The sequence below is a fragment of the Rhea pennata genome, chromosome 4, assembly GCF_028389875.1.
Source record: "Rhea pennata isolate bPtePen1 chromosome 4, bPtePen1.pri, whole genome shotgun sequence".
NCBI classification, from domain to species: Eukaryota; Metazoa; Chordata; class Aves; order Rheiformes; family Rheidae; genus Rhea; species Rhea pennata.
The window spans coordinates 51,145,275-51,163,426 of record NC_084666.1 but is presented as its reverse complement, the minus strand read 5'-3'; the positions used below and the strand labels follow the sequence as shown (position 1 = coordinate 51,163,426).

The window sequence follows — 18,152 nt, the reverse complement described above, 5'->3', positions numbered from 1 at the left end:
ATCATACTGCCAAAAAAAAAAAAAAAAAAAAAAAAAAAAAAACAGAAAAGTCACTTAAAAACTAGCTATGTAATAACTGTAATGAAAACTTTTATCTGTATAATTCCTGACTTTGTAATTAGATAATGCAGACCACACAAATATATGGTAAGCCGTAAGGCCATTATACTTATCCTGTGTCTGTTTCTCTAAAACACAGCATGCAATGAGTACTCTAAAAAGCTTCTTCCAGATTATGAGAATGTATCACCAGGTAAACATTTCACTGCTTCAAAGTAGTTTTTCTTCAGTTCACAGGAGAAAAAAAATCATTTCTGAGAGAGATGATTTCAGCAGAGGTAAAGCAAGATTCTCTTAATATATAATACTGCCAAAGTAAGTTGCATCTTGACTGGCTGTGACTGCTTAAATTGCTTGTATCACAAAGCAGTATTAAACTGTCACATCACTCTCATAGATTAATATAAGAGGAAGAAGCCTGACAGGATGGAACAGACTCACAGACTTTGTGTTGATGCACTGCTACCTGCATTATGATCCCAAAGAAGAAAAGCTGCATTTGCTCGGAGGCTTTTGAAACCACGCGTGCATCCCTTCTCTCCTGTGGGACAACAGCTTGCAACAGTGACGTAGCTGCACTTGTTAGGTATCAAACTGGCAATGCCAAAATCAGATTAACACAAGTGATTCTATGCTACCAACTGCTTAATCTGAGTTCTAAGTCACTCTTTATAATTACGTATGTATCACTAAATAAGTCATACGTTCTTGTATCCTTACTATCCTCATCTCTTCCGTAAAAGCAGTACTACTTTGGTGCCTAAAACAGAACAACATTTGGTCGACATTTTTGGTAGGAATCTCCCTCAGAACACATTGTTATTTACTGTTTTCAGTGTTTCCTGTTAGCAGAGAGTCAAAGAGATTAGGAAGTAGGCAAGTGAAAGAATGCATAATCATCTAAAATAAGGTGGAAAGCTAGGATCTGTCATATGCAAGTATATGTGACTAAAGAAGTTTAATAATTAGAGAGTAATGCAAAGAAGGCTAAACCACTACAGACACTGGAAATTGGAGAGGCGAGGGAAAGGCTAATGGCAAAGGCAGTAGTACCTGCATGGGAGCGGGAAGCCTGAGTGTTTGCAAGGCCATTCATGAACGAAACCGCAGGTGAGCAAGGCTGCCCAAGGGTGGCGTACGCAACAGCTTGGCCAACAGGGCTGCGCAGTCTCATAAATCCTGCCTGGCTTTAGGAGCGCTATTTGTAACTAACAGCTCTGTGAACTGGGTCATCCACTTTGTAGCAGAGATTTGGCACTATGGGAGATGGAGGGGAAAGCGTGACAAAGCCGTCAAGGAGCAATCGACCCTGAACGGCTCGCGCTTGGCTCAAAGCGCAGGGCTGCTGCCAGCTTGGCTCTTGCCCTGGATGGACGTTTCTCTGAAGGATTTCTGCAGAGAGCAAGGGAAGGAGTCAAAGTCCTCCCCTGGCTGAACACCTTGGAAGACTTCGCTTTTCTCCAACTTTATACGTGATCGAAGTCGCTCTGGGGAGGGATAAGAGAGCAGTGGTTTAAAACGCATATTCCTCCAAGCCGGAAGAGTGTCTCTACACCAGCAAGGAGCAGCCAGAAAGCACAACGGAAGCAGGTGGTGCCTTACGTTCTGTAAAAATTTGGACAAAAGCAGGGACTCAGTTCTCACAGGATGAGAAAAATGCAAGAAATCATTAATAACCAGCGACAGACACAATGAGCTAGACAAGCTTAGTTCTCCAAAGTCTGCACAATCTGGAAGTAGTCCAGGGAGTCAGCGTGGCTCTCTAAAAATCCTTCTGGGGAAGGCAGTAAAAGGTTAGTTTCCGTTAATGAAAAGGAGCAAATACTATCTGCATGAGAATTTTTGCTTTTACAGAATCAGGTGCATCTATGAGATGGCAGATCTACCTTAGACTAATCTCAGATGAGGTTACTTTTTCAGGATGCTTTCTTGGCAGGATTCCCCTAAATTAATTAGCAACTTCTTGTAAGCATTTTTCTGTAGAAATATCCAAAGATATGTATTAACGAATGTGGGTGGATGGATGGGCATACTGCCCACCCCTCAGGAACAGGGCTTTTGCTTCTGTTGATACCATTAGCAAATGAAATTCATCCTGATATAAAAGATAAGCATATAAAAATAATAAAGTAATATATTAGATACAAGTGCATGTGAGGGATAATTCAGAAAAACAGAAAGTATTTTAATGAGTAAGATTTTTTTTTATGTTTGTTTATTTAAAGTGCAGTTCCTAAGGTGTTCTGTAACAGAACACGAACTTTGAATAGAATTTTAACCAGTACTATTCACCAAGAGGAGCCAAGAAGATGTCCTGCAGGATGAGAGATCTTTAGAATCTAAGACAGTTACACAAAGGGAAGAGATAGAGACCTAAGTCCAAGCTATTTAAAACTAAATTGTACACTCAGGAACACAATTCAGACTATAAAATTGCTTTAACAGGATTTGATGATGGAAAGGGTGTTTTTAATGTTTGCTTTAAACCGGAATAGAAACACAATAGCTTGTTTGATACCAATCTTCTGTAAAACTTGCATATAAGGACTACTCTAATGAACTGTGCTATTAATAATAGTGACATTATGATGTGACTCACTGCTGGTAACACATCTGTAGATTTCTCTGGTTTGCCATACCTTAATACATGCTAAAAAATAAGAGTAGAGGGAATGACTGAAGCTGCCGCAAATTCCCAAGGAGTATTTCTGTACAAATACAGTGTGCATGGACTGTCTTCTAGTACGGACTTGAATTATTAAAAAGCATATTAAATTAATAATTTAAAAGAGCTATTTAATTCATCATTACTGCATTTCCCTCTCCCTGCCCCGATATTATGGCCTTGCTCCTGCAACCACTACTGACTTCAGCAGGGCTGCACACAAGCACAAACTGGTCAACTTTCTGGAACAACTTATGGGATTGAGGCCTAAATCTAAAAGCTACACATTAATATTATGCTGATATGAATTTCTTATGGTCTTTTGTCTATCAACCCCTTTAAAAGCCATTTGGGTATTATTTATTTTATACTCACAATCAGGAGGCATTTTTTCTGTAAACAGCTTGTAATATTCTTTCAGAAGTTCGAAGTTTTCCTGGTTAATGTTTTCCTGCAAAGTGGTATCTCCAAACCTAAAAGAGCACAGAAAAGTGATGAAAAAGCCTAAAACACAAAGCCAAACCGTCCTTCAGAATATTTTCTTTGTACAAATGAAGTACTCTGTGTTAAACTTCACTTGATTTTATCAAGTGTACAGTTACAAATCTCTCGTGCTTTGGAGCTAATATTCGGGAACAAAGTAGTAGCCCCTGGATATTTCTTCCAAAAAAAAACCATATTGACAAAGCAATCTCTTCGCAGATAACCATTCAGTAAGCACAAATCCTGTTTCCCTTTACAAATTCTGAACAGATGCAAGGGGTTTCTGTGGCAATTTCATATGCCACCATGGGCAGAGAACATCAATGCCTGTATCTCTTACCTCTGCTATTGCTCAGCTATATTAATTTCTGCCAGAGTCTACAGATAATATTGAAGCCAGAGAAGATGGAAGAGATACAAATACGAGGAGGAAAACTTTTCTGACACAGGTGCACTCTGGTCTGAGAACATTTGCCACAAATAGTCAAACTAATTACCTCCTGGGCCCTTTTGATCCCGTACTGCTCCTGAATTGTTCATTTTCTGTTTCCTGTGTCCAAAACTGATGAGAAAACTGTTTTCTCTGCTGTTGAGCAGTGATTTCCCCACCAAACTCCACACAGTTGCAACCCTCAGGCTAGACGACTTCAGCTGGCTGCAGCACACGGACATTGGCAGTTGCTCTGCTGTGCTGCAGCTTGGCTCGGGAGCTGTTCTGGGGTCTCTTTCAGCAGTCAGGTTTGCTAGGTAACACATCGTCCAAGTCCTCATCATCTTGCACCTCTCAGAAAACCCAGGCATCAGGGTGCCATTACACTTCTCCAAGAACTGGCTACAGAGGCAAATGTCTTTCTCTCTGAGACCAGAATTTCTACAACAGCAAAGTCTCACAGAGGCTAAAGCAAAATTTTCTGGTACTTCTACTATGACAGATATGGAAGAGAGGAATGTCCCCTGAGCAGTCAAGGCCAAATTTTTATGACTTATTTTTAGATTAGCCTTGACAAGAAACAGAAGATAGAAGAGGATATGGAGGAGCACAGAAACAGACATGGACAAGTAACTGAGAAATTCAGGTAGACAAAAGGGGAAACAAATCGGAAGATATTAAATGTGCTGCTACAGCATGTAGAAGGGGATGAAGTACTTAAGAAGGCCAGAAAGGGAAAAGACTTGGCTACTTCCTCAATAGCTATTGCTGCCTGGCTACATGAGGGTATTTATTTTAAATCACATATATTCTCAGCTATGGTTTATCGAAAAATGGAGATGTTTGGATCTATTAAAGTAAGATATTCTAGCAATTTACCACAAAGCATTATTGCTATTATCAACAAAAGATACGTTTAACCAAAAAGTATACGCAGTGTTTCCAGTCTCAATATCAAAGACAAATACAAACCTCTAAACTTCAATAGGCAAATATCATCACTCACAACCATGAAAAGGCTCCCATAAACATCTACAAAATACTTGATGGCATCCCTTAGAAGCCCTTGTTAAAAGTTGCCTTTTTTTCCCAGCTGTCTACAAAAAACAGCAAGTCAAGCTCCTGTTGTATCACTGTCGCTCTGTATTTCCCCACCTATGCTTAGATTGATTTTGGTTTTGAGGTTGTACAGAATGCAATCTAAGCGTACGTATTAAGTCTCTTAGATGCTCTGCTCCTAAAACTAGCAAACAAATGTAGTAGCCTTATGGTAGATGTCAGCCTTGCATTTTTAGCATTGCACAAACTTGATTATTTAACATGACCCACAGATGTCCTCCTTTTGGGAGAAAACATTAACAGTCTGATGAATCTTTGACTAAAATTGTACTAGTTACTTAACTAGCTTCAAGTAATCTTTTCAGAGGACTAATATTTACACCTTGGAATTTTAATATCAGCCTTCATGTTTCTACAAACACATCACTATTATGTTACATATTATTAACCATCCCTCCTGAACTCTGTCAGATAAAACATAACGCTGACAAAATTATGTTCGCTTTATGGTCTGTGACTTGTCTGGCATCTTCAGCTCCACTTCTGAGATAATAAAAATTTGAAATTTTCAATCTCATGTTTCAAAGGGCCAGAATTCTGCACACTAATAAATTTCAAACTGTGTGAACTAGAAATCCATTTCACATCTGCATCCAAGGAAACCTTGGACTTATCTGTGTAAAACAAAGTACTCCATACACTGTATCTTTATTTGGCCTTTTTCATTATTTTGCATTATTTCATAGCTTGCCCTTACTTCCTTTAATTCATTTTAAAATACATACCAAGTGAACCTGAGATGGTCCAAGGGCACACAATAAAAAAAAAGAGATTGCTTTGTAATCCTGTGAGAAATACGCTATGCCAGCACAGTATCCTCAGATACTTTAATTAACACACAAGTTTTTCTGAAGGTGTCGTCTTACCTTTCTGCAAGTGTTTGCTGTTCATTGATTCCAACATTAAAGAGTACGGGATACATGCGAAGTAGCTTTCCTTCTTTAATCTCTTGCGGCAGCAACTCAAACATCTTTGCTGGAAGCTGGACCTCTATAATATAATGTTCACTAGGGAAAAAAAAGGAGGAGGAGAATATTGATTGGTTTACTTGAAATTATAACTTTCCTAGGTTATAGAGAATGTTTAGGCTTATAAATCGATTCCCTTTGCTCCCTTTAATTGTGCTAAACCATAAAACGTGAAGATTCAGCTTGCTTGTTTTAAGAGCATAACAAATTTATATGGAAATAGGCAGGTATATATAATTATACTCTCTAGCTTGAATTTGACTTCTTTACTAAAGTGAAAATAAGAATAAAAACGAAAGCAATAAAACAAAAGTCTTTTGCTTCTTTATCACTCTCTGCCAAAGTATCAGCGAGAACACTTCAATTCTTGAAATACATTTTTTGAGCTACAGAATGACTTTCTCTCAAGGAAGCCACAACTTGATCTTATATCCATTCTAAACACAATATGCATAATGACCGATACTCAGCAAAAACTCTGCACTAAACACAGAACAAAATTCCCATTCTCTTCAGTGGCTGGATTTTCTCTGCATGGTCACAAAGCATCACCAATGCCAAAATTGATTCCATGAAGATAATAATTAAAGGCACAGGCTCTGAATCCTAAGGATTCAAGGAAACTTGAATCCTATTTTGCAAGTGATGTGATACAATAGTTTTGGTTTTAAGTTTGTGTTCATGGTCCGACTTTATGAAAAACACTATATAGCCCAGATTTTATTTGTGTCCTTCATTTGAAGCCCTCAGACTGAATTTCACCTGTCTTTGGGGGTTGATGCCTGATCCTACATGACAGAAACAATAGCATGCTATTAACTTTGTCTTTCTTTATTAGAGCAATGAGTCTAATAAAAAAGAACAGATTAAGTGCAGACTTGTTTGCCTCCAGGATCCTACATTTTAATCATCTGAAGAGGGGCAATCGATAAAGGAGACTGAACTCAGCAGAGCACACTTACAGATTACCATCAAGAAGAGAAAGTATTAGAGCAGCATAGGGAAGGTGGTTCTATCTCTTGCATACAGACACCAAGCCTAAGTCATCACACACAACATGAATGCAGACTTAAGATGGAAAGAGATGGGTTTTGCTGTTTTGACTTCACCTAGTTATCTCTGCTTAAAGAATATAGGTTGTATCTATTAAAAAGATCTGTTATAAAGTTCCCCCAGCTTTTATTTTAAGCAATTGTGCATTTGCCAAAGAACTAAAATACAGTCTGGAGCACCCACATGCAGAGTTTTGGGGAGAAAAGGCAGAAATCCTTGCAGAGGAATGGCAGCTTCTGCACTGGCTCTAACATCCAGGACTAGCTGGATTGCTGAGTGTCACTGCCTGGGAGCAGGTGTTTGGAGAAACACTCAAGCTCAGGAGAGCTAGTGATAGTGTTTGGACCTCTGTCCTGCCCACAGATCTGAGAACCGAAAAATTGGTTCAGTACAACAGATGTAGAACAGAAACACAATTACATTCATTTAGCGCAACAGCATATTCCTTGGTTGGGGTTAAAACCAGCAAGTAATCTTAGAGGAAATGCCAGATGCTCTCTACTGAGGCATATCCAGCAGTTTTGAACGAAGAGTAAGGCAACATGTCTCAGAGAAGGGAAAAGGAAAGAGGAATGGGGAACAGAGAACAGGAAAGACATAGCTCTAATTCCCAGCTAAGTCTATCAGGTGTGCATTTTATTTACTTCATCCATGTGAAGGAAACAGAGTTAAGCACGGACAACAGTAAAAAAACTCCTTACAAACGAACTTGGTTTAGCGACATTCACTCTCAGCTCACATGGTAGCACTCCCAGTTGCTGTCAAGTGCTGCCAGAACACGTGTGTGATGGAGCGCTGTCAGGAGGTTCAGAAAAACATTGGCTTTGTATAATTTAAAGAACGTGTGCTACTCAACCAAAAATGTCAAACCACTGTATTGCTGTATTTCACACCCCAAAATCACTACAAGTTTCTCAGGATGTGAAAGAACATTAAAAAATGCCTACCTTTACGCATGATAAATTAAGATCAGTACCATTTTTTAAAGAAAAAAATTGCAAATACCTTGCATTTCCCTTGCAAATTCCATTTTTTAAAGTCTCAGGGATAATCAATTGAGTGGCCCTATCACTTTATCGTCCTAACTTTTAAAAATCTGTAACCAATTGCACAATGACAGCATCCCATTTCCCATCATACGGAAAAAGACTGTTTTACTGTGAGAGTCAGCTATCAGGAGAGTCCAGTAGTAATAGTGAAGTCAGGTGAAAAACAAATCTAAGTACCAAGATCTGGAGAAATAATTTAACTCTAATTCATCAAAACTTTACAGGTCCTATGCTTCTACATTAGAAACAGTAATAAAACAATACGTTTTCTTGTCACGTAGTTTTTCTCTTTTATGGTTAGATTCATTGTAGCAATACTAGGTGGTTTTGGCATGAGATAGATGTTCAGGCTGCTACGTTTTCCAATTAGAAGATGACTTGGCATAAAATCATCACGTACTCTTTAACATTTAATGATCTCTCAAAAAAAAAAAAAAACAGAGTGGCGAAAAACCCGACATATTTAAGAGGGTAATAATAAATCATTATCTATTTCAAGACTCATTATTTTAAATTTAGGTACTATATATTTAAACGTATTACTAAATGTGAAACATGACTGCTTAAGTGTATTCCCGTCTTTGACTTTACCTCCCTTACACTGTAATATTCGTTAGCACCACACATGAAGATCTGCCCAGACAAGCCCCGCAGCAGGGAGCCAGCTCCTTGCGCCCACCGAAGCTGCGGGCTCGTGGCGCGTGCAACGAGCGCAAAGCAAGCTGCCGACAGGCACCTCGGCTCTGCTCTGTAACAGGAGGAGCGCGCAGCCATCGCGGGTCAGCCGTGAAGCGCTTCTCCCAGCTTCACTTCTAGCCAAGTGACAACTTTTTAAATCCCTTCAGTGTGCCTGTAAGTGGCTTGCCTGATCATACCCTTGGATGAAAACACAGTAAAGCTCTGCGAGGCCTCAAAGTTCATGTACACAATCAAATAAATGCTACCGAAGTATTAAAAGAAATAAATACATGTTAACAACTTTCATACCTAATAAGAGAACCTGAATGCCTGAGCTGACCCGCACGCCGTCGGCGTGCCCGAGGCCGGCACCCCCAGCGACAGGAGAGCACGCTGCTCCTCACTGCCACCCTCTTTACACTGACTTGCTTTAGACATTAAAAGCTTGGGCTTAAGCACTTCCCTGGAAAACCAATTACAAGTGAAAGCTCCGACTCCACCAAACAACAACTGGTTGATTAATTTTCTGTTTTGAACTTCTGCAGTATTTAAGTCTCACTTTACTGTATAAAATTTGCCCCCCTTCCCCCCCCCTAAAAAAAAACAACTGAAATGGTCTGAAAACTGTGTGGGTTTTTTAAAAAACTTTATTTAGAAAATAGTTAGCTGTTCCACTACCTTTTCTTCTATGATTCACTTTCAGTGCTCTCTGATAGGAGCTGTCTCTTCACAGCTGTAACAGCAATGAGGCTCCACATGAGCCTAACAGCCTTTTTTTTTTTTTTTTTTTTTTTTTTGATTGGTTGGTTGGTCAGTTGTTTTTAAAGACTGCTACCATTTCCATTCAGCAAATACCTGCCAGTAAGCACAGTACAGCAATCACAAGCAGCAACTCTTCTCCCTAAAGATGGGCTAGTCCATCAACCCAGAACGCCCGAGGCAGCTTAAAGCTCAAGTCTCAAAGCTAGGACCTCCCGGTGCAACAGTTCAGCGTACTACAGAAATGGCAGCGAGCCAGCAACTGCGGCTGCTGGATTTTTCAAGATTTTTGACTGGTGTGATTTACAAAGGATGCATTTCTGCTGTTTTATTTATATACACCATAATTATTCTTAATTATTCCCCAGTGTGTTGCCTATCATATGCTGGCCTTTCTGCTATTTATTTCAACCTCTTCTCAGAAGGCCCCCATAGGATGAAACTGAATCGTCCAGAATAATTAAGTAAATTAGTGTGGTGAATGCTCCCTTCCGAGGAAACATATCTTTTCTAAAAGTTGCTACTTTTAGTCAAATTCAATTTACAGTCATCTGAAGAACAACGGTACTATTAAGGATGCGATCTCCGCAACATGAAGAACATTCAGAACTTTAGAGTAGAACAAAGACGAAAAATCCATTTGTCACATGTAACAATCTTTTTAACCCTATTATGGCAACAATTAATAAAGTATTTCAGTTTATGTTCTGATCTTCAGCATTGCTCATGTGAAATGTATAATTTGTAAGTCACTTTGTGTGAAGATTTCAGATGCTATGTATTTCCTGTATGATCTTCAGCAAATGAATTGGCTTCATTTTTCAAAAGTGACCACTGATTTTGGCATCCTAATTTTTCAGTTCCCATCTTCAGACAAGCAAGGCCTAATTCTTGCAGATGCTATGTCATTTGTCATACTAAAATATAAGCTCTGGACAACTCAAAACCAAAGTACCTTGAGTTAGAGAACACTTTTATAACTTTTGAACCCTGCCTCTTCCCTGTGATTCAGTGTCCGGATATGTAAAATGCAACAGAAACTCAGCACACAACTCAAACTTTTACAATTAATTTGTATCAATAATTGCAACCTTTAGATCCTCATCAGGAACGTAACGCAAAGCCCATAGGACTATTACCTTTAAAATTTTCTACAATCTTATTCAAATCTCCATTAATCTCACAAAAAGTAAAACCAGTGCACTTTCCATCTAGCAGAACTCAGCAACAGGAAAAACATTATCTGGATCTCCACATGCTACAGGTTAAAACTACATGCCATGGGCTCCAGGAAACAGAAAATTCTTACCGCCTTCCAGTTATAATAGGCAAAAAATCTTCTGATTTGGCTTCAATGATTTTAAACATTACTTTCTGCAAATCTGAAATTCCCACAGCCATGTCTTCCAACATACCTGCTTCTTCACCTGTACAGAAAGGTTGCAGATGTTATTGACACAGCAGACTGATCAGTCAGCAAATAGGTTATAGGAAGGCAATACAGGGATTACATTTTCCAGTCTGTGCATCTAAAATCACACTCCTAAATCCACACTGAAGGAGCCTACACGAAAGCAGATTGATTTTCAGAACTGCTGAGAATTCTCTGTGGCCCAAGTGATAACTATGGGCATTAAGCATTTCTGAAAATCAGCCTGCTGTATGTAGGCATACAAAAACCTCAAAAAAACCCACCATTTTTCTCCATTCTGAAAGTGTTTTTAAAGATTGTCCTGCTGTTAGAGAACAAAGGTTTTGAAAACAACAAGCACCCTGCAAAAGGGAATTTGACAGCCGCCTGAGAGTGAGCGTGAGCATCTGCAATTGCATGGGAAAGGCAAAGTGCTGCAAAAATGCTAAACCCCCCTACTTTGGCCAAATGTTCTATTTGGGGGAAGGATTTCGATGCATCTAGTTCAAAGCATTGTGAAGCATATTGCAGTTGCTCTCTCCCCGCATCCTTTTTAATAGCTATCAAATGTTGGCATCTGTAACAAGCTGGGAAACAAGCAGTTATTAAGCTATCTTCACATCACCAATGCTGACACGTGGTTTCCAAAATGCTGACAGGGCTAAGGTTTAGAGTCAGTAACTCTTTAAACCTGCTCTTTGTGTTAGCTTTAAAAACCTAATATAAATCAGCCTAAACATCTATACGAAAAGACTTTTTATTATTAAAAAGAGGAAGTTCCCCTAGCTGTATCAACAAAATTAATCTCCTGTATTTAACACAGTACAGTTCAGCGCACTCAGTGGAACAATTGGCAGTTCATGTTCTCCAAGAAACTGAAAAGTAAAATACTTTTACTTTTGATGCAGAATTGACATGCAACACTGTACCAGTGGCTTCAACTGTGGCTTCAACTATGCTATTATACAGCAGTCTACAGTCTCCTAATGGATAATGTGTTGATTCAATAACCCAAATTCCTCAAAGTGGAATATAAGTTAAAATAAGAACCTACCAGGCAAACTTCTTGTTTGTATGTGTAAGGACCTTTGTTCAAGAACAATACTTACTATACGTACTAAGAAGTCCTTCGTATTGCACAAGCAATCCAACAGTATGAAGCTGCTGTAAAAAGCCTTGGTCATGTAAACCAGTGTGCAGTCTGATTATAAAGCCACAGACCAATCCAGCGAGCTTGAAAGACAATGAAATAAAGTGTGAAATTAACAGATATGTTATAGTGAAAATAAGACTTGCTAGCATTGTACACAATACCAGTACCATTCAGGTATTTGATAAAACAACAGAGATATTTAGTGACTATATCCCTCATATCAGATTAAAATGTTCTTGAAGAATTTTGTGGTATAAAAGGCAGTAAAGTATTTCCCTACTTGAAACAGAAGTTTCATTTTTTTCATAGGTTTGTGTGTGATTTACACTCATGTAAGTGAGATCAGAGCCTCCCTTAAAGGCTATATACAAATAAGGCTGTAACTTCTAATGGATTTAAAAGCAATTAGGCACCTAATGCAACTGGATCTCCTTGGTACTTTCACCCTAACTCCTTAAGTTACGTTGGCAAACAAACACAGTTTAAGGGAGAAATCTGACCAATCATTTAGAAACCATCTACCTGGAAAACACAATCTACAGAGAAAGACTGAAAGAACTTAAGTTATTTACCAAGTGAAGACAACTCTGAGATGAGACATTACAACAGACTTCAAACAAAAAATACTGCTACGAACTGAAAGGGAATAATCTGTTCTTCACTTCCAAGGCAAACAGGAGAAAAAATATATATATATATCTGGCTTGAATGGCAACAAGAAATACTCGTGCTGGACTTCAGAAAAAAAAAAATCCAAAGGATGAGGAGAGTTCAATATTGGAATAGAGGATCTTGGAAGGCTGTCAAACTGGCTATGTGAGTCCTTCTTTATGCAGAGGTGAGGGATTAGATAACGTCTTCTGGCCCACTCCAGACAACTTCTGTGACTCAGTGATTGAGTTACTATGGATTTTCATCTACTATTCATTTCTCTTTTCACAGTATAAAATATTTAAGTGGACGTGATGACAAAGACATGAAAAAGTTTTGTTAAATTGAACCCCTCCTCCCAAACCCCACAAACACTGGCATGAACTCCATTTTAGCAATGCCAGTAACCTTGACAGCCACCACAGTAGGAAATAAATGACACGAGATAACCTACTGCTTGGCTAAAGACGATATCTCTCCTTAGGGTCAGCATCAAACATTGTGGCAAACCGCACGCGAGTTCCTGGAGCAGAACAAATGTCATCGACTGCTTCGCCCTGGTCACCACCTCTCCCATGCAGTCCTTCAGCGTAATCACCAGGGGATAAAGCTGTTCATACCAGTCACCTGAAACGAGACAGATCATCCACTGCAGAACAGGAAAGTTGTGGTAGAAATCCTTCTCAGCTTGGCAAGGGGGCTGTAGCAGCTGTGTTGATCCTCCCAGACTTCTCAACACTGCAGCTCTACCCTGACCGCTGCAGCACAGCAAACACCACTGGAGCATTTGCTTAGAGGACGGATTAGAGTTTACCACCAAGACTGGAGCTAAATCCTTGGCCTAAATACAAATATATCCTGAAACAATGACTTTCTAAGGCAGACCTAGCTACTCTGCAAAAAACATGCTGAAGCATTGTTCACAACGCATAGAAGGAGACACGTGAAAATCCATTTAGCCCAAGATGAATACAACATTTCAGGAGGAGAATCTCCTCTTCTTTCCAGCACTGACAATCTTGCTATCCGAGCAAATAGAGTGCAGTCAGAAGAAGGGGAAGAGCTTATATTTAAGAAGAATTGAATGCTGGAAGGCAAAACAAAAGAACAAGTAGTCATCTGGGAAGGGTATTATCTGTTTAATGTACAGGCTGGAAAAATACTAACCTTCAGGTCACATTCTTTTTTCAGCTTCTATCTATTTTCTCTTTAAATATTTAGAGATATTGAACTCATCATTTTTTGAGTTACTCTGAGCAGACAGACTTATAACTATATGTTTTGCTCTGTGGTTAAAGCGTACGTTAAGGAATATCATAAAAAATAGACTAGTGAAATATTTGAAACATGAGATTCCTTGAGACATTAACAATGAAACAAAAAGATAACTAGGATTGGATGAAAACTAGAATATAGCTGACCCAAGTCTACCTGATTATAAGTCTATTCCTGAATTTTTCAAAAGTTAATAAAAACAGACCTTCATTCAAGCTGCATATGGTTTTGTCTTCTCCTCTAAGAGAAGCAAATAAAAAAACCCAGTTTTATTGTTACAGTTTAAGAAGAAAGATAAATCAATGTGCCCAAAAGAATCTAAATTAAATGTAGGGACTGAAACCAACTTAATACTGTCTATCACTAACTCACATTTTCAGTAAATTATTGCAGTTAAAAATCACTGATAATTAAAATTTGTTCTATTTAAATTGTAATTATGTGGGAGATAACAACAAATTGTTTCTGGTAACATTGAGTCAGACCAAGAAAAACTCACTAGTACTGAAGAAGTTCTTTAGGCAGGAAGACACAGCTGCCTGCTGGCAGGGTTACTTTGGCTATGCTTTGGAAAAAATACATAAACAAGTAAGATCGCACCCACCCAAGCAGACTAGATAGAACTCTGAAAGTAGGAGAAATTGTAATAAGGTTTAGAAAGAAGGATGTAAGAGTAAGGTCAGAGCAGCCAGAGCAATTTGGGTTACTTTGCAAACAATTTGTGGTCAGACACAATGTGTTTTAACACACTAATATTTCTTTAACAACAAATACTGACTGGAGAACTGTTCCCTGGAAAAGAATAAGTATGAAAAGGAAATTAGGGCCATCAGGAACAAAACAGAATATAGGTTGCCCCCACAGTTCCATGCTAAAGCAGAAAGAATTTTATATATGACACTGACTAAAAGAGCACTGATAAGCTGCATGCCAAGGCCTGCTGCACACATTTTAAAAAGACTGCTCAAAAAAGGGAGCATGTGCAGAAAAGAGCTACCAAGATTTAAAGTTTGATCTCATTAAGCTTATCAAAAAGACTGAGCAGCAGCTTTCTCTTCTCTTCTTTGCGAGAAGCAAATAAGAAGTATTGAGGAGATCTTTATTCTAGCAAATAAAAGCAAACCAGGAACCATAAGCTGGAAGCTGATGCCAGACATCTCACTTAGAAGTAAGGCAGGTGCTTCTAGTAGTGAGAAACTAGAAAAATAAAACACCCAGGGAAGTAGCAGATTGTCCATCTCTCAATGTCTTTAAAAACAGAACTCTTTCCTGGAAGATGCACTTGAGCGAAACACAAAACAGAACTCATTAAGTCTCAGTTCAGCTGGAATTTAACGACATCTCACATACAGCAAGTCAAACTAGACAACAAACTCTCCTCTCCAGTCTTAAATTATATTAATTTAAGAAGTCAATCAGTAGACAAGTGACGAGGAAAGCAACTACAGCAGAATGAGATTAAAAGATATCATGTACACCAAACCAGTGGACAGGGCTTATGCGACTGGAATAGAGTTTGTTGTCAATATTCTATTTTTGAACTTGAGAGAGTGATGAAAACCACCGTGATTCGTCATTTCAAAGTAGACCTGAAAGTTCAGCCAACAGACATCTGTTCCATTTTCATGTCAAAGAGGATCTGGACACAGACACAACAGCAGATCTTGTAAGTAGATGTTCAGCATGAGGGCAAGAGAGAAAAAGAAGGATTTCCCTAACAAGCTGCACTTGTGACCCAGCTTTTACAACTTCAGGTTACTTGAATAGGGCTAAAGAGTATTACAGACTACTGTTTTTCGTAAAAGAGCAAGTCATGGACTGGTCACAAGTCACACAACACAGATCATTTTCTACTGAGTTGCTGCTTACCCAGTCACTCCTTGTCTTGCACTTCTGCTGTTTTAAGAATCTAACTCTGTACTTGTCCATACTGAACTTCATCCTATTATGCCATTTCATCAAGATCAGTTCTCATCCTACTCCCCTGGTGCCTAAAGCTTCTCCCAGCTTTGTATCATCTGTAGTTTTTTTTATAAGCATCATCTGTTTCTTATCATCCAAGTCATTAATGAAAATATTCAGTAATACTAGACCCAGAAGAAATAAGTGGATTCTATCTCATACAACTTCCAAGCTGGCAGTAAATCACTGATAACTGCTTTCTATTACAATTTTCCCAATTATTTTGCACATACATTGTGGTAGCTTCAAAACCATTTACTTGTAAGAATTTTGTGCAAGACTGTTTGGAGTATCTGACTGTACAAAGGTAAAAATGGGACAGATTTGATAATATTACCAACATTAGTAATTTTTGTCAGTGATAGTTGGGGACAGCTAACAAAGGATTCAAATTCTGGAATTCTCAAGGCGATTTTTCCCATTATTAACTATCACACTAAATCTATGAAAATAAATGAATAATGTCCCAAAGAATACAATGCCGTGACGTAACTCTGTAGAATGCTTTATTTACATAGGTATTTTGCTTTATAGAAAGCCTATTGTCATTATAATTCTATTTAGTTATGCTTAAAATAGCAGTTTTCCAAAAATAAAAATGAAACATGAAGTTTGTAGCAAGAAAAAGAAATCATTTTATTACAGAATGTGTTCATTTTAGAATGGAATTGTACTGGCCAACAGGAAACGAGATAAAACTATACCCAAATGTAATTAAATTATCCACAACAACCGTCTGACTCCTTGCATATACTGAAAATTCTTGCTCACAATTCATAAGGATGCCCAATTCCCAGAAGGTGGAGCTAGTTAGCAAGTCTAAAAGACAGACTGCTGTGTCATTTACTATGCTCCATTATACAATTAGAATAGGCTATTCTGTTTTGAAAACAGAGTATTTATGAATGGGATAGTATATGGAAAATTGAACTGCTTGATATGCATTGGTAAGTTTGGAATATTAAAAAAAAAAATGTAAAGAGATAATATTTATAAAGAGAGCTTTAAAAACCTGATCTGAATTCAGGTTAGATTATTCTGATTCCTCTTGCCACCGTATTGCTGACATGTAAGGATGCTGCTTGGCTAGGAGTCACCGCTCTCCAGCGAAGTCCAAAAGATTGAGAAGTGCAGCATGTCTCACCATTCCTCCTTCACAAGGAAACCTGCGCCTGGCTCAGATTTTGAGCCAGAAGATAGGCACATTGAGATTCAAGATCTTGACTCCTGCACTAACTGATCATAGCTTGGTAGAGTCACTGAAGAAGGCAATGGTACGAACTATATTACTTTCGTATCTCACACATTCAAGAGCTCACAAAATCATTGATCCTCTGGATCTCAAATTTCTTTTGATTTTCTTTAACTGCAAGATTCGCATCCTAAACGAAGTCAAAAATAGACTGAAGAAATAACTGAATGAGTAACCATTTCAGAGAGGACGCTAGGAGCAAGGAGATAAGCTACAAGAAGACTACACGTTGCTAAATAGACAAGGGCAGGTTGCCCTGTTTGGAATACTTAGCAAAAGTACATACATAAAAGTAAATACAAAAGTCCTAAAATCCTTTGGTAAGGAAACAAACAAACAACAAAAAAGCCAGACACATTAAAATGGAGGGGAGAATTTAAAAAAAGAAATATTATTACCACTATGCAATTAGTGTGGGATTGAAAGGAAAGAACATGTGCAGCACAAGCACTGAATAGATACTCTGCTTCCATTATTAACAATGAGCTGTGGAAATTGAGCTTATGATAGAATTTGCTCTTTGGTCACTGGAAAAATGCCTTTCAGTCCTATGTCCTCTTAATCAACATACCTACACAAGCAAAGGATCTGCTTAGCATCCAGCTTGCAATTTCTACATGATAATATCCAAACTGCAGTATGTCAAACTGCAAGTTGAATTTGATAAAAAGTTTGGCACGAAAGCAGGCTCTTGTTCTTTTCAAAATCAGGCCCACTGAGTTGTTTATTAAAACATACTGGTAATCAAATAGAAATAATCTTGTGGTTTTGCAATAGCACTCCTTTCTCCTTTTACCCTGGCAAGATAGAGGAAAAAAAGCTAATCCTATCACTGATGTCCACACCATCTAAAAATCAGTAAAGGTCTTTGATGACTAAATCATTTCAAAATGTAAGTGCTCTGAAGATAAAATTAAAATCAGAGTTAAAAGCGGAAGAAAGCATAACCTCTTCGCACTTAGAGCCACAGAAGGCTTTAAAGATGTATGGCAATGAAGGTAACAGCAGCTACCCAAGACGTCAGGAACAACCTATTCACTGCAGCAAATCTCTTACTCCCTTAACACATATGAACATGCAAACAACCCATGAGAGGACTGAGGCAATACAGGTCAAACACACTAATCAGCTCACGGCTTGACATCAGAAACTGAACGTTAGAGAAACTCTGATGTCATTATGGA

The 18,152-nt window shown here is 38.4% G+C and overlaps 1 protein-coding gene across 11 annotated transcripts in view; it reads right to left on the bottom strand.

Annotated features, from left to right (window-relative positions):
* Positions 1–18,152, bottom strand: part of INPP4B (inositol polyphosphate-4-phosphatase type II B) — a 384,670-nt gene that overhangs the window by 44,569 nt on the left and 321,949 nt on the right. For 10 of the 11 annotated variants that reach the window (XM_062573936.1, XM_062573932.1, XM_062573929.1 and 7 more), the window contains 5 exons: positions 12,934–13,106; positions 11,785–11,908; positions 10,574–10,691; positions 5,624–5,764; positions 3,101–3,198 (listed from right to left, as the gene is read on the bottom strand). In XM_062573936.1, the coding sequence (XP_062429920.1) occupies positions 3,101–3,198; positions 5,624–5,764; positions 10,574–10,691; positions 11,785–11,908; positions 12,934–13,106 (654 nt within the window). Of the gene's footprint in view, positions 1–1,606; positions 1,666–3,100; positions 3,199–5,623; positions 5,765–10,573; positions 10,692–11,784; positions 11,909–12,933; positions 13,107–18,152 lie in introns of those variants that run through there. The other variant, XM_062573937.1, reaches the window with a different exon arrangement.